The following is a 15,975-nucleotide window of genomic DNA, read 5'->3' as shown; positions in this document are numbered from 1 at the left end:
AACACATGAGCACCCTCTTGGGTGTCTAAAACCAGTGGATTTCATTTTTGTGTTCATTCCCAAATGGCCAGCCAGAAGCACGGTGTCCTGGCTGGGCAAGTCACCACAGACCCTCCTCCAAACCAACCCCAAATGTGCCCTGCACCCAGGACTTGCTTGCTCCTGACCTCTGGCCTTGACTTTCTCCTCCTGTCACCCTTCCTGGGCTCCTGAGAAGCAGCTGGGCAGTCTCTTCTGGCTTCCTCTTTTTGGGGGACAGCTTGCTCACTGCTGGGGGTGTCTCCTGCTGAGACACTTCCCTACAAAACAGAAGCCCCCAAATGGTTTCACTTGAGCCTTTGGCCTCTGACCCCAGCTGGGTAAACATCTGCTTACAAGACTCCATCCAATCATGGACCCACAGGGACGTTAGCCAATGACAAGTATTCTGCATGGTGGACAGGCTCAGCAACAGCTGCTGGCTGGCTGGGCTTTTATCTGGATAAAACGAAGTATGCTCTTGGGTACATACTTTGGTGCTTTTGTGTATTAAAAAAAAAATGTCTCTATATCATAGTCCCTGCCAAGAAATCTCAAAGAGCTGGGCACCTCACACATGTCTTTAATCTCAGCAGAGGCAGGTGGATTGGATCTCCAAGAGTTCAAGGCCAGCTTAGTCTAGCTAGCAAGTTCCAGACTAGTCAGAGCTATACAGTGAGACCTTGTCCCCCATAAAAAAAACTTTCAAGGGATCCCATACTGCTCACTGCACAATGGCACCTGCTGGGGTGAATCTCCAAGTCAAGCTTGTATTCTATGTACTATGCAATCCTGCTGTGCCCCGTGTCATCCTTTTCTGACTTACATACAGAAGAACAGCCTTGCTCCAGTCTCTAGTTAGAAATCAAAGAAGCAGCCTCAGAGAGTCTCAGAATCACCTACAAAGCTTATTCAAACACACCAGGCTGCCTCTGTCCATAGCTCCTGTTCCAGCAGGTCCAAATGAGTCCTAGAAATCTGCATTGCTAATAAGGCCCCAGGTGACAACATGGGCACCACAGCTGCAGAACCCAAGCTCTGCACAATTCAGGGCATAGTATGGCTGTGTCCACAATGGGACAAAGGCCACAGGCACACAGGGCACTCAGGGAGGATGAAGGCCACTCTCACTCATACATACACGCAAAGACACAGGATCTAGAACTAGGGACAAACAGGGAGGGACAAAAGAAGGGGGAAGCAGTCTGAACCCAGTGAGAAGGACAGGCTAAGGAGAGCAGCATCAGGGCAAGGGGACACCTGGGGTCTGTGGGAGGGTCCCTCATACCTTGCTCTGTGCCACCTCATCTCTGGGCACAGACTGGGCCCTCCTCTCTTCCTTGAGCCTCTCTCTCCTTTTCCTCAGGCTTCGCCCACGACTAAAGCGCAAGATCTAAAAGAGACAAACACTATAGTTGTAGGGGTGAAGGGGACACAGCATCACCATGGTATGGCAGAGGGCCTTGGGCATGGTGGGAAACACTAGTAGTAACAGAAAACTCTGGACTTCCTGTGCCCTCTTAGTCTTGTGTTGAGCACAAAGGGGACCCAGAAATGAGTAGTATACTGTCTCTGATCACAAGAGACTTCTACAATAATAACAGGCATTTATGTGCTAGGCTGGCATGGCCAGATAGGGGTGCAGAGCCAGCAGAGAATGCTACTTATGTAAACTAGGATAGGAATGGCATGCCATGAGGTAGCCCTGTTCCAGGCAGTTTCATTTTCCACCTTCCAGTTCCCTTGACCAAAGTGTATGAAAAAAAAAAAAAAAAAACCAACAACAAAAAACCTGTCAGTTTAATTCTGACATCACTGCGGTGTATCTGTAGACCATCAGAATAACCATGTTTCCCAAAGGAGGACCTGTGTCTGCCCCTAACAATGCAGTGAAGCAGAAGGAGTCAACAAGGGCATGGGACAGGAGATGTTGGGGGACCCAGAAGCAACTGGACAAGCACATTGTTTTGGCTGCCCGGGGCTCCTTCTCATCAAATGGAAAGATAGGGAGCTGCTGGGATCAGCCAGGAACAGGAGATGGCTGTACCTGCCGTCATTGCCTGTCCTTAGCCCCTAAGATGTTTAGTTGGTAGAGTGTGTTCCACCAAACACGGACCCGAGGCACCAAGAACCTTCAACCTCTGGCCCATGGCATTTAAGAATATAAAAGTCTCAGAGTCATTGATGCAAACCACAGCTAGTGACAGTTCAGACTTGTTGGTGAGTCTGACAAAGTGACTAGTGCTGACTGCTCACCTGGTGTGGAATCTTGCTGACCTCAAGCCTGAAATTCTTCACACTTGTGAACACAGCCATCACATATGACAAGTGACAGGAGGTCTTCTGAACCCAAAGCAGCAGCAGCAAGCACCCCTCCACTAACCATGCTATTAGCTGCCTGGAAAGAACTGTAAGGCCCACAGCCCTTCTCATTGTAACAAGGGCCAAACAGAAGATCGTCACCGACTTCCAGACTCTAGGAATCTATGAACGTTGGCCCAGAGGCCTTGGGAAAAGGCCTCCTCTTAGTGCTGCTGCTGCCACCAAAAGACATACTTAACTAACGGCTTCACCAAAAGGGCTTTTCTTTACAGACAAAGAAAGTTGCATGTGAAACTACAGACAACAAAACACTATGCAAAGGCCATATTATATTATGTGTGAGCACCACCAGGACACAGTGCCCACAGAGGGCAGAAGAGGGCATTAGATCCTTGGAAACGGAGTTACAGATGGTTGTAAGCTACCACGTGGGTGCTGGGAATTGGACCTGGATCCTCTGCAAGAGCAGCCACTGCTCTCAGCACCCAAGTCATTTCTCCAGCCTTCTAAGCCATTTTTAAACAGAGATGCAAAGGAGACCGGCTCAGGGAGATAGCAAAGGTGAAGATCCTTGAGCCCTGGAAGTCAACTGACAGGTGGACTTAAAACATAGCACTCTCTGTGTGCCTGATGAAGTCTGCAACCCCCAGACCCACTGCCCTGTGTGTGACTGAGGATAGGGCTAAGCGGGTGTCAAGTCACCAACTGTTGAAATGACAGATGGACTGCTAGACACTCTACTTTCTGACTGTGACAGACCAGCATTTTTCTATATTTTGCAAAGCTGGGGTGAGGTGGGGTACCACATCCTTGCATGAATGGGGTCCTGGAACCCTGACTAGGGGCAACAAGGGAAGGAAGAACACATGGGCACACAGACACAGCAAAACTGAGGTCATCTTGGCTGTGCTCACTCTGATGGGGTGGCTGCAGCATTCTAGAAGCTCAGCATGTTTATTATATAACTTGAACAGGGAGGCGGGTTATCATATACCAGGGGGCAGGGTTTATGGTATACAACTGAACAAGGAAGCAGGCTTAGCTAAGCTCTGTAGGGGGCAGTCTTCGGATTACAAGCATCTGTGGGGGAAATGTTATGGTGAGCAGTTTTTGCATACACTTTCAACATCCACTCATGGAACAGAAGGGCTTTGAGTCCCCCCATTCTCAGCTATGAGGGCTCATTGGCTTTGTCATCCCTCAACATCACATGGGGAAGGCTCTCCTGATCCCATGGGTCTGAGGCATCAGCGACCTTGACACAGCCATTCTCATGTTAACACACATAGACTGAGGATCTCACACGTTCCCTACAGTGGGGCATTATGCTTCTAGCAGCTTGTCACACCTGATGCCCACATCAGAGTGCATGCATCTACAGACACCACTGAGCAGGACCAGCTCCATGAGCAAGAGGGTGGTTGCTCTTACAAAGGAGAATTGTCGACAGTCTGGAAACTGCTGCCAGGCATATAAACACGTCTTTAAAATTAAGTGAATTGAGGGTCATGTGACACATTACTAGCAGCATGGTAATCAGAAGGTCATGTGACATGCTCTCCCCACCCCACCCCCAGCAGCATGGTACTCACAGTTCATGTGACATGCTGGGTCCTGGCACTATAAGCATGATTCTCAGAAGATTCTTTTCATTCCCTGAGCCTCACTAAGATGGACAAGTCAGCATTTGCAGCCTCGCTCTAGAAGAGCCTGCCTTCCCAACACTAAGGAAATGATTGCTTCCATCAGGATGAGTAATGGTGAACATATAGAACATCCTTCTGTCTGAGCTATGGCATGAGGCAGAATGGAAAGGGGAGGGTCCAGGACGCTCGCTGTAGCAAGGTCACACCACAGCGGGAGAATGGCACCCTGGACAGAGCTGGGCTTGGTGCCACATAGACTTTTACACTCTGTTCTGCCTCACTTCTTTGCCCATCGATTCTTATTTGCTTTCACCTGGCTTCATTAGAACACGGCCAGGGGAGCCCCCGGCAACTGTGTAGCCCCACATAATCAGTAAGATGCTCTAACTCCTACCTGGGGAGCCTTGGTGAGTAGCAGAGCAACTTCAGGATTATTGTGATAGCGGGCAGTCTCCAGTGGGGTCTGGCCTGCCTGAGGAAAGACACAGGGAAGACAGGTGACAAAGAGACCCCAGGAGGGGGCAGTTCCACCCTCCATCACACCCAGGTGAAAGGGCTGCTCCAGGGCCTCAGTTCCTCAGTTCCTCACTAACACCTCTGGGCTAAGAGGACAGGAAACAGAGGGACACAAACTCGAGGAACACCAAGGGGACCTCTCTGCTGAGCGAAAGCAAAGGATCAGACAATCCACCTACAGGCATGAATTCTCCACAGGAGCAGTCTCAGCACAGAGCTACAGCCAGAATGTAGGCTGTAAGATTAAACACCAGGAGTGATGTCAGTGGGATTCCACAGGAAAGGAGAGTGTGTCCTGGAGTTACTGTGGACAAGGTAACTGCAGCACCAGGCAGGTTAGAGCTATAATGGAGGAGGGGGTGGGGTGCGGGCAGGGTGAGCTAGCCACAGAGATAAAGAAAGCCAGCTTCAGGGTCCCAGTGCCTTGCAGGAGGAAGGGTTCCAGCTAGGGAACCGACAGAAACGATCAGGCATGCTGTGAAAAGGGAAAATGGAAGGTACAGTCCTGGAGAGAAAGGCATTAGGGTCCTCAGGTGGCTTTACAGCTGGCAGGAAGCCATCTTTTTCTTTTAAGATTTATTATGTATACAGGGTTCTGTGGGCATGTATGCCTGCAGGCCAGAAAGGCCATCAGATCTCATTACAGGTAGTTGTGAACAACCATGTGGTTGCCTGGAATTGAACTCAGGACTTAACCTCTAAGCCATCTCTTCAGCCCCAGAAGGTCATCTTGAGGCCCATGTGCCAGCTTGGTGAGGACCCCTCAGAACTCTCTTCTTGCCAGGCTGTGCTCACCCCTGCCCAGTATCTAAAAGAGTTAACTCCTGGGGCTGCTCAAAGCTGGCCCAATTCAGATGAAGGCCCCAGGGGCTGTGGCTGTGAAGCTCATTGAATCCTCAGGTGCTGTGAGTCTGTGAAACTCATTGCTGTGGTTCAACTTACGTTGTTCACGATGGTCGTGTCAGCGCCAGCTTCCAGCAGGATTTTAACTACCTTCTTGTGGTTTAGGGCAGCAGCCACATGGAGGGCTGTATCTCCAGCCTGCAAGCAATCAGAAAATAGCTTGCTAAACTCATGTATTGGTCCCAGGCTAGCTATGCTTCCTAGGTGGTTCCTATGCTTCCTATGCTGCCTAGGACACTCTCCAAAGTCAAACAGGATTTACTCTACAAACATGAAGTTCACTGTGAAAGTCTTGAAGAGACCCCCCAAAGCTGAAAGGTCAATGCATTCATTCATACCATGGAGTCCAGAAGCTACAGACCAGGGTCACATATATATGGTTAAGAGGACCAGTTGGGTTGCTGAGAACGGAGGGCCTCCAAGCCTCTAGGAGACAGGCTGAGGGGCTAAGAGCATGTCACTCAGAGCTCTAAACTGGTCCGACTGTAGTCGGACCAGGGAGGTCAGGATTAGCCCTTGGCTTCTGAGCTGGCACTGAGGAAAAGCAGAGAGAAGCCTCGTGCCTGGCCCTCAGCCATCTGCATGGATCAGGTACCCTGGGACAGTTTATCTGCAGGCTCAGGTAGGGACAACAAGGCTCAGGCTTTAGTTAAGGCTTCCTGCTTTCTACATTTTCCCTTCCAGCCTGTAAGTTTTCATACTCTCTTTATACAAAGTGTTCCCGGGTAATCATCCCTGAAATGAAGCCAGTTCCAAAAGGCAGGCTGTCATTTCCACAGGGAATGACAGAAGTGGGCTAAACACAGGAGAAGTGAGATCCATCCTCCCCTGGCAGAACAGACAAAGAGCCCCAGTATTCAATCATGGGCAGTGGGAAAATTCAGCCATCTTTGAGTAGAGGCAAAAGCCTATTTCACCCATATCACTAGTCCTGTGTGCTAGGGAAAGCTCTGTGGAAGTGACCCCATCTTAAGAAGTGCTGATGCCAGGGTCCCTCTCCTAGACCTGATTTCACTTGTGTACCGTGTGGGCTGGATGTGGGGGATTTCTGAGGGTGGGGCTGAGATGGGAGTGTTTTGTTTGTTTTAAGTTCCATGCTGTCACATGCTGCTAAGACGGGTGGGTGGGGACTGAAAGTGGGTAGCCTCTGCCCTGGAAGCTACTGGTGAGTGGAGGGAGATTTACAACAGTATTCTGCTGAATCTACAGCACAGGGATTTTTGACTCTTTTACATGGGATGGGACCCAGGGCGGCATCTTAATGGCTCTCCTAAGCAGCCAGAGAGGGTAGAAGCCACTGTTATAGGGTATGTTTAATCTGTTCCACAATCTAAGTTTAATTCCAGGGTTAGGCACCTCGTTTCCCACAAAGGCACATGAAACAGGAGCCCCAGCAGTTCTCACAGGAAGTGGCGGTGCCAGACTGGAACAGCAGAATTCACGAGACTCCTATTTCACTTGCTTCTCTTCTTCTTCTTTTTAAAATTTATTTATTTTTTTTATTTTATGCACATTGGTGTTTTGTCTGCATGTATGTCTGTGTGAGGGTGCTGGATCTCCTGGGACAGGAGGTCCAGACGCTTGTGAGCTGCCATATGGGTGCTGAGAATTAAACCCAGGTCCTCTGGAAGAGCAGCCAGTGCTCTTAACTGCTGAGCCATCTCTGCAGCCCCCCATCCTTGCTTCTTTTCTATACCACGCTCCTTTTTGTAGTTTTCTTGATAAAATCGTAGTATAATCAAAAGTCACGGTTCACTTTGTAACTGTGGGGATAAGCGCAGGAACGGATACGTGTCCAAGGATGGAGGCAGCCAGATAGGCCAGAACCATTGTGACAGTGAGATACCCATACGGAACAGTGCTGGTGGAGTCCCAGATGAGCCAGAGGGCAGCACCTCCCAGCAGCCTCTACCCCTGTCCCTGCCCGTTAGGCTGCCCTATGGGGAGAGGGCCTGTGCCCATAAAGAGGTATGTGCACTGACCTGGTTCTTTTCATGAACAGAGCAGAATGCGCTGAGGAGGAGCTTAATGATGGACAAGTGATTATACCGAGCAGCCACGTGCAAACAGGTGTCTCCTGCCTGTGGACGAAATCAAAGTCTCAGCACCATGAGCAGTTACAGAGCCTAACAACAAAAAAGGCCATCACTTAAGAACTGGCCCATGCTGTAGGGAACGTAAACCTGAACTATAAAGCCACCCCTTTAACATAGCTGCTCCAATCCCAAGACCCTTTGCTTGGCTTTGCTTTTGTGTATATAAAACTAGATACTGCTCTTCATGAGCCCTGTGGAACAGGGATAGGCTCCACAGACCCTGGCCTCCCCTTCAACAGTGTCTGGAATAAGCAGAGTTAGAGCGACAACTTTGCTTTGGAATGAGTTTCCTAGCAGAGACCTATGGCAGCCAGAAGGATGCTAAAATCCTCCATGGAGCAATACAGTCTAGGGAGCTGATGAATCAGAAAATCTCCGAATCCTTCTTAGTGGGAAAGGTGAGACTCCATTGGCTGTGACAACACAGAGATAGACCACCATGATGCTTTGCAGGCTCCCACTGGTGTTTTCCATCTGTCAAGATGATCACAGGCACTTAGCACAGTGAATTCTTGAACTATATTAATTAAGTCTGCCCCAAACAGGGAGATATTGGCAATTTCTGAGAAAAGCTTAAGCCACAGGCTCTCCTCAGAAAACACAGGAGGAAGGTCTTTTAGTGACACATTCTACAACCACTGCCCTGCCTGTGTGTGATAACTGAAGGACTCTGAAGCTATCAACAGCTGTCCTTGGAAGAGGCTAGGTACTGAGGGTCACAGGACAGCCCTGCCTGGTACTGTCCGAGATAGCAGTACAATGCTCTACTGGGTACCAGACGTTCTTAAAGCATTTAAAACAGTGGTTCTCAACCTTCTTAATGCTACAAACCTTTAATATAGTTCCTCATGCTGTGGTGACCCCCAACCATAAAATTATTTTTGCTGCTACTTCATAACTGTAATTTTGCTACTGTTATGAATCATAATGTAAGTATGCTTGGATACAGAGGTTTGCCAAAGGACTCACGACCCACAGGTGAGCTTTCTAGTCCTGACAGACACAGAATTGATAAAGTAAACTTGAGGCGCAAATGTAGAAAGCAGCATTTTTTTTTCTCTAAATAACGCTTTAGAAAATTACCCAAAAATTAACTTAGAGATTAGGCCCCAAACACTGTGGCACTTTAGTTTCTAAATATTAACACTGTCTCTGTTTGGGGGTTTCTTTTCCAAGGTAATACAATAGAGAGTGCCTGGGGGGAAACTGGTACTTTCACCCACGTTATTTTTGAGGTCAGCCCGGGAGCCGCCCAGCAGGAGGACACGCGTGCTCTGGGAGCGACTGTTCTGGCAGGCCAGGTGCAGAGCCGTGTTCCCTGCCTGGGAGAGAGGACGGAAGGGAGGACACATTAGCAGCATACACCTGCACAGACTGGCTGTGCACACAGAGATTCTTACTCAGGAAGAGGCTAGCCATTGCTACATTATGTATCATGATAGGGATCCCATCTGGTGTTTCAGATACAAGAACATGGATGTGGAATTCACATGGCTGTAGAGTCCCTTCTGTCCCCAAACTTTGGCTGAGCCCTGCCTCTGCCCCTCATGAGTTAAAGCCACGCAGAAAAACACTTCCCATGCTTAGGTTGACTTCTTGACCAGAAACAGCTCGAGCCATCCTTCCTGGGGCCCTGAGCATGAGCCATTGGTCCTTGTGTTTCCTGGACCACAAGCATGTGTGCAGCTCTCAACCCTGTCCAGCATAGGCAGTGGCTGGGCTCAGACACTTCTGGGAAGAGGCGGGTTGGTGGGGGGGGGGCTAACATGTGACTCGCAGGCATGCACTGAGATACCTGTTCTTTAATTTTTTAAAACACAAACACTTGAACTATGGAAAAATGTTGACCTAAGAGGCATTGCTGCTTACCATACTTAAGCACCAATGAAATAAGTGTCTCCAGTTCTCATTTTAGGCACCACAGCAGGTGAGGCTCAGAAAAGTCACGGCATTGATGGAGACTATTCCTGATTGGCTGGTTAGTATCAGATCTTGTACCTAATCTGATATTGAAGGAAGACCTTGTGTGATGACGTGTGCGCAGGATCTTGGGCTACAGATACTTGGTTTCTGGTCCTTCTGTGCCATACTCTGTGTGTATGTGTGTGCCTGTGTGAGTATGTGTGTCTATGTGAGTGTATGTGTCTGTATGTGAGTTTCGGTGTATGTCTGTGTCTCTGTGTCTGTGTGTGTGTCTCTGTATGTGTGTGTGTGTCTTTGTGTGTGTGTGTGTGTGTGTGTGTGTGTGTGTCTTTGTGTGTGTGTGTGTGTGTGTGTCTTTGTATGTGTGTGTGTGTGTGTGTGTGTGTGTGTGTGTGTGTGTGTGTAATGTTGAGCGTGGTTCTCATGCTGTTCCTCCCCAGGCACAGACTCAGTACTCCTCCACTTCTCTATGTGAGACCACCAACCAGGTTCACCAACCATGCAAGTGCATTGTGGGAAATCCTCAGGCTCTTTACACACTGGCCACAGACCCATCTTGACCATTCAAACAAAGAAAAGGCAACTCGTCAACACTATTGAAAATATTCTAAGAGTACTGACAATTTTTCTTTTACTTTTAAAATATCATATGTCTCTTCTCCTAATGGTTGAAGAAATAATCAGTTCAGTTTAGAAACTTTAGGCAAGGGACAAAAGTAAAAACAACATCAAAAATTAGTAAGTCTAAATTTAAGTAGATAGCTACAGTTAATATTCCAGTGATACCTTTCCAGGCTTAGTTTTTTTTTTTTAAAGATTTATTTATTTATTATATATACAACATTCTGCTTCCATGTATATCTGCACACCAGAAGAGGCACCAGATCTCATAAGGGATGGTTGTGAGCCACCACATGGTTGCTGGGAATTGAACTCAGGACCTCTGGAAGAGCAGTCGATGCTCTTAACCTCTGAGCCATCTCTCCAGCCCCCAGGCTTAGTTTTTAAAAACTGTAAATTCACATTAACATTGAGGCATGTATGTATGACCATGTAGTCCTCTGTCATGCTCTTTCATGACTCATAACATTGTCATTGAAACTGTGAGTTAAATGATATTAATTGTGTTTTTGCTGAGTGAATAACTTTATATTCCTCTCCTGCACTTTTTTTTTTACTGTTTTACTTATTGCTATCATAGATATACTTAAGGATAAAGTTTCCCTAGATACTTTGCTACTTTAAGAATGAAAACATGCCAGGCACTGGTGGTGTACACCTTTAATCCCAGCACTCGGGAGGCAGAGGCAGGCAGATCTCTGTGAGTTCGAGGCCAGCCAGGTCTACAGAGTGAGTTCCAGGACAACCTCCAAAGCAATACAGAGAAACCCTGTCTGGAACCCCCCCCCCAAAAAAAACCTGAAACCTGGGATGGTAGCTACCACACAAATAGGTAAGAACTTCTTTTCCTTTTATGTGATGCCAGGGATTGACCTGGGAACCTTGTGCATGAGAAGCAAGTGGTCTACCCTGAGTGATATCTCCAATCCTACAGAATCACTTCTGTTTTACAGCTTGCCTCCCAAAGGCAGCTAGCTGCTCCAATTCCATGTCCCCAGCCAACTTTACCCTACCATGCTGCTACTGACTACCAGCATTTTCGTTTTCTGCCAACATCTTCCATGCCAAGCTGTCCTTTTGTAATAGTATCAGATGATGAGGACAAGTTCCCAGCAGCAGCCAGGGGTCTCTCACACTAGCGGGGTCTCATCACTGTGGCACACTTACCCTGCCTGGGGCACCAGCCCTCCTACCTCTCTGCAGGGAGCCTTCTAGGTGAGCCTGCCATGCAGGGTTCTCCATGCCCCAGTGAGCTTTGCCTGGCACTTCTTCTCATAGACAGGAGACAAACCAGGACAAAGATTCCCATGTCTCTCATCTGTGAAGGAGGAGGTCAGCTGCTGGGCCTCACCTTGTTCCTGGCAAGCACGTTGGCTCCCGCTTTAACAAGCAGCTTGGCTGACTGGCTGAATCCATGCCAGGCAGCTTCATGGAGGGCTGTATTTCCATCCTGAGTAAACACATTGGAAGACAGCACGTTACCCAGGGTCTGGCTCTTCTCGATAAAACAACACATGATGAGATGGCTACAGGGCTTTCCTCAGTGGGGCCCATCAGAACCACAGAGCACAGAAATATTTGAGTGGCCACTCTCTCCATTCTCCTAGTGACAGCAGAGGACAAGAGCTATTCATGACACATGGAGAAGAAACAGCAGGTGGGTACCTGAGTCAGGGCCTAAGTTTGCTTGGAGGTGCACCATTCAGAAAGGCTCTAAGGCCTCCCACAGCTTGTCTATAGGATGGCCCACTGTCATTCCTTTCCATCTCCACTGTCCCCTAGGCTCCACCATGTTCCTGATGACAGAAGAAACCCTGCAAATGGGCCTTATAAGGCCCAGCAGGCCAGTAGGTAGATGATTCCACCAACCCCATTTTTTCACCCCAAACTTTTATTATGTTTTTAAGAGAGCACTATTTAGCCCTGGCTGGCCTAGAACTCCATATGTAGACTAGGCTGTTCTCAAATCTAGAGATCCTGTGAGAGCTAAGATTAAAGGCACATGACTGGGTGGTGGTTGCCCAGAGTTTTTAATCCCAGTACCTTTAATCCCAGCACCCAGGAGAGAGATGCAGGCTGATCTCTGTGAGTTCAAGGCCAGCCTGGTCTACAGAGCGAGTTCTAGAACAGTCAAGGTTACACAGAGATACTCTGTCTCCAAAAACAAAACAAAACAAAACAAAACAAAAAAAAGATTAAAGGCATATAACAGCATACCCATCTCTTCATCAAAATTTAGTGGTCTCTAGGTTAGTATAAAACCCCCAGGATTCTAAATGACCAGTGAAGAAACAATGATTGTAAATGGGCCAAACAAGATTTCTAGATACATGGCTTTTAAATACAGACTAATAAAATGGCTTCCATTTGCTAATGAGAGAGGGGATGAAATATGGACAAGTTGGAACACACATGTAAACATGCTCAGAGCAGGAGTACATTCTCCATCCAGAGATGTGCCCAAAAGAGCTAAGGCCCAATGTACCTGGAACCCACACCAGGACAAACAGGGTTCCAGAGACAAGGCTGGGAAGGGCAAGGGGCCACAAGGCTCAGCAAGAGGCAGGAAGACCAAGAAGGGCTCTGGGTTGCAGAGGCACCCCTCCTGACCTGGAGCCTTCCGATGGCTGAGGGCCGTGCGCACTTACCGTCTGTGCACTTTTCTGCACAGATGTTACACTTTAATGAAAAGCTGTGAGGGGAAAGGACACAGAGGCCGTTCTGCACTTAAATACAAAGTCCCACATTTTAAGATTTGACAACTTAAAAAATCTGGTTAGTACACATGTGTCATTAGGATTCTGTGAAGAAAGAAATCATTCGGTTCACTCTTTTTCCTCAAAGCTAAAAAAATCTAACTTTCTTTCACATTTTAGAAACAGAATTGCTGGGCATTGGTGGCGCACGCCTTTAATCCCAGCACTTGGAAGGCAGAAGCAGGTCGATCTCTGTGAGTTCGAGACTACCCTGGTCTACAAGAACTAGTTCCAGGACAGCCTCCAAAGCCACAGAGAAACCCTGTCTCAAAAAACCAAAAAAAAAAAAAAAAAAAAAAAGAAAGAAAAGAAAGAAACAGAGCCTCTGAGGGTGCCTTTCCCCCACCTTCAGTGGACTTTCACAGACTTACTTTTTTGTTTGTTTGTTTTTGTTTTTCGAGACAGGGTTTCTCTGTGTATCCTTGGCTGTCGTGGAACTCTCTCTGTAGACCAGGCTGACCTCAAACTCACAGAAACCCACCAGCCTCTGCCTCCTAAGTGCTGGGATTAAAGGCATAAGCCACCACCATCAGGTTTTCACAAACGTCTACAATGACCTGGACTAAAGCTGCTAGCACAGAGTCACAGAACAGTGGGAAGGGCTTGTAAACAAACACAACTGCTGGGGTCCTCATCTTTCAGAGAAATCTGGGTTGATCTCTCTTATTGACCTCTCATTGTGTGGACAACATCTTGAGCACATCACAGCAAGTCATGCTGGCTCCTCAGCTCCCCAGGGTCCTGCAGGCCTTACCATCCCTCTCACCTTGTCCTGTCTGTCCAGGGCACATCCCTCACGGATAAGCGCTGTGATGATCTCAATGTTTCCCACCACAGTGGCCCGGTGCAAAGCTGTCTGGTCCCCCTAGGAAGTGACACAGAAGAACAACAGGTTTCTCTAGCGGCCGCCATATTGCTTCTTCCTTAAGACACCAGGGTGTCTCCTATTCCTTCAAGGAGACTGGTTACTTGCAGAAGGGCTTAGTCACCACAGCCAAGGCAAGCTTTGGGGTTCTATTAGTAGAGTGCACATGGGCAGAGCAATTTGACTCATAAACTGGAAGGAATCTCATATCAATAGCAAGGATAGCTGTTAGCCTCAGATCTGCCACCGAAGGAGAGTCAGGCTCCTTCCAGCTACCTAGAGGAGGCATGTCTGGGAGCCAGGTTGTGTACGTCATACAGTTCAACCAGCAACTCCGGCAATACTTATTTCTCACTAGGTCCTCAGGCCCAGATTACAGAGGAGTCACTCTCCAGTTTGGCATTTTATGGGCCTCATGCTTTGATGACAGGTGTGTAATTTGTTCTCTGATTTGCACTAGCCGAAAGCAATAAGGGATTCGAGGCCCCTGGACTGCAGCCTCTCACTGCATATTTCTGAGATACCTCTTGCTGATGGATGCTGCATCCTAACCTTTTCCCAGCAACCACATTCCTGGGTTTGACAGGTTTTCTCCTTCAGGCACCAAAAGAAAAAGACTCTTCCCCCAACTGTGGCAGAGAGGACGTATAAACACCCCAGAGGTTAGAAGGAGGTGACAGTGACCGGAGAAGGGAGGGCTCTGAGCTCTATGCTTCTGGGAACACGGTTTATCTCTGGCACACACTCAGGAGTCAAATCAAGTTAAGTCTGAGGTCCAGGCTTGATGGGGGAGATGGGTGAACAGTGTGAATGATTTCAGGTGGAAATAATGAGTGAAGGGCCAGGGGATGAGGAGAACAGGTTTGGATACAGTTCTGGTATAGAGTGATCAGCTTGCTGAGCCTCAGGACCCTCACAGGAAAAGGCAGGGCCATGGCTCTCTTTCCTTTGGGATTCTATGATTCAGCTGGGAAGATTTACAGTAGTAAATTTTCCAGACACACACAGAGGGGCAAGGAACACACTCCTGGACTCCCCTGGACCCCAGTCCAAGAGAGGCAGAGGGACTGTGGAAAATAGATGGCAAAGAACAGCTTCAGGAGGGCTGCAGCACTCACTCTGGTAGCTTGAAAGAGACACTGGCCTCATTGAGACTTATCACAGAGAGACACATTAAAGACGTAATCCAAGAGCAAAACTCTGGAATAGATTGTGGTGACTGGTCTTGGAGAAAACTCACTCAGTCCTAGCCAAAACACACATGTACACACAAACACTGGCAGACACCTGTAATCTCAACACTCGGGGCAAAGGCAGGTGGATCATGTGGTTAAGGCCAGACTGAGCTATATAGTGAGATTGCATTTCCAAAACAAAACAAAATAACCCCAAAAAACAACCTCCCCCACCAAACAAAACAACAACAATAAAAAGCAAAATCAAAAAACAAAACCACCTGATTTTTCTTAAACTATAGAAAAAAATGGTCTTTAATAATCCAAGAGGAGGAGGCTGGAGAGATAGCTCAAGAGTACTTGTTGCTCTTGCAGAGGACCTGGGTTCAGTTCCCAGCACTCACATGGCTGCTCACAACTGTCTATAACCCCAGTTCCAGATCTGATGCCCTCTTCTGGCTTCCATGAGCACCAGGCATGTATGTAGTACACATACTTACATGTAGGCAAAATACTCACACACATAAAATATTTTTTAGAAACTTTTAAACTTTTAAATCACAAGAAGTGATTTTTAATCCCCCCACTTTTTTTTTAATACTTTTGGGTTGCTAGTGAAGAGCTGTAACAACTTAGACCAGTGTGCAAGAATACCACCCAGCAAGGTAAGATGAGCCCACTGCTGCAACAGTGGCAATTCTGGTATGGGGGTGTAGTGGTTTAAATGATATGTCCCCCATAGGTCCATATGTTTACATACTTGGTCCTCAGTTGGTGGACCTGTCTGGGGACAGCTGAGTGACCTTGTCAGATGAGGTATATCACTGGGGCTGGGTTTTAAGTTTTCAAAACACTTGGACTATTCCCATTGTGTTCTTTCTCTGCTTCATGCTTGAGGATCAAGATGTGTGCTCTTGGCTCTTTCTACCGCCATGTCATCATGGACTCTAACCCTCTGAAACCATAAGCTCAAAAAACACATTCTTTGTAAGTTGCCTTGGCCAGGGTGTGTTATCACTATGTCTTAGAAAACTAAGACAGGGGTGGGGGGTAACCACCTGCTTGCTGATTAGATTTGATGCCTATTCCACAGGACAGCATTCACATCCGGTAGTATAAACTTAGTCAGGGACC

General features: G+C 47.7%; 1 protein-coding gene across 1 annotated transcript in view; it reads right to left on the bottom strand.

Moving 5' to 3' along the window:
- The window catches only part of Ankrd6 (ankyrin repeat domain 6), a 59,981-nt gene that overhangs the window by 12,496 nt on the left and 31,510 nt on the right, over window positions 1–15,975 (bottom strand). Inside the window, exons 3-10 of the mRNA XM_027403422.2 lie at window positions 13,568–13,666; window positions 11,397–11,495; window positions 8,725–8,823; window positions 7,388–7,486; window positions 5,445–5,543; window positions 4,381–4,458; window positions 1,307–1,411; window positions 168–299 (exon numbers count right to left, since the gene is read on the bottom strand). Of these exons, the coding sequence (XP_027259223.1) occupies window positions 168–299; window positions 1,307–1,411; window positions 4,381–4,458; window positions 5,445–5,543; window positions 7,388–7,486; window positions 8,725–8,823; window positions 11,397–11,495; window positions 13,568–13,666 (810 nt within the window). The remainder of the gene's footprint in view (window positions 1–167; window positions 300–1,306; window positions 1,412–4,380; window positions 4,459–5,444; window positions 5,544–7,387; window positions 7,487–8,724; window positions 8,824–11,396; window positions 11,496–13,567; window positions 13,667–15,975) is intronic.

The sequence above is a fragment of the Cricetulus griseus genome, chromosome 2 (assembly GCF_003668045.3).
Source record: "Cricetulus griseus strain 17A/GY chromosome 2, alternate assembly CriGri-PICRH-1.0, whole genome shotgun sequence".
Classification (NCBI taxonomy): Eukaryota; Metazoa; Chordata; class Mammalia; order Rodentia; family Cricetidae; genus Cricetulus; species Cricetulus griseus.
This window is presented reverse-complemented; position numbering and strand designations above follow the sequence as displayed.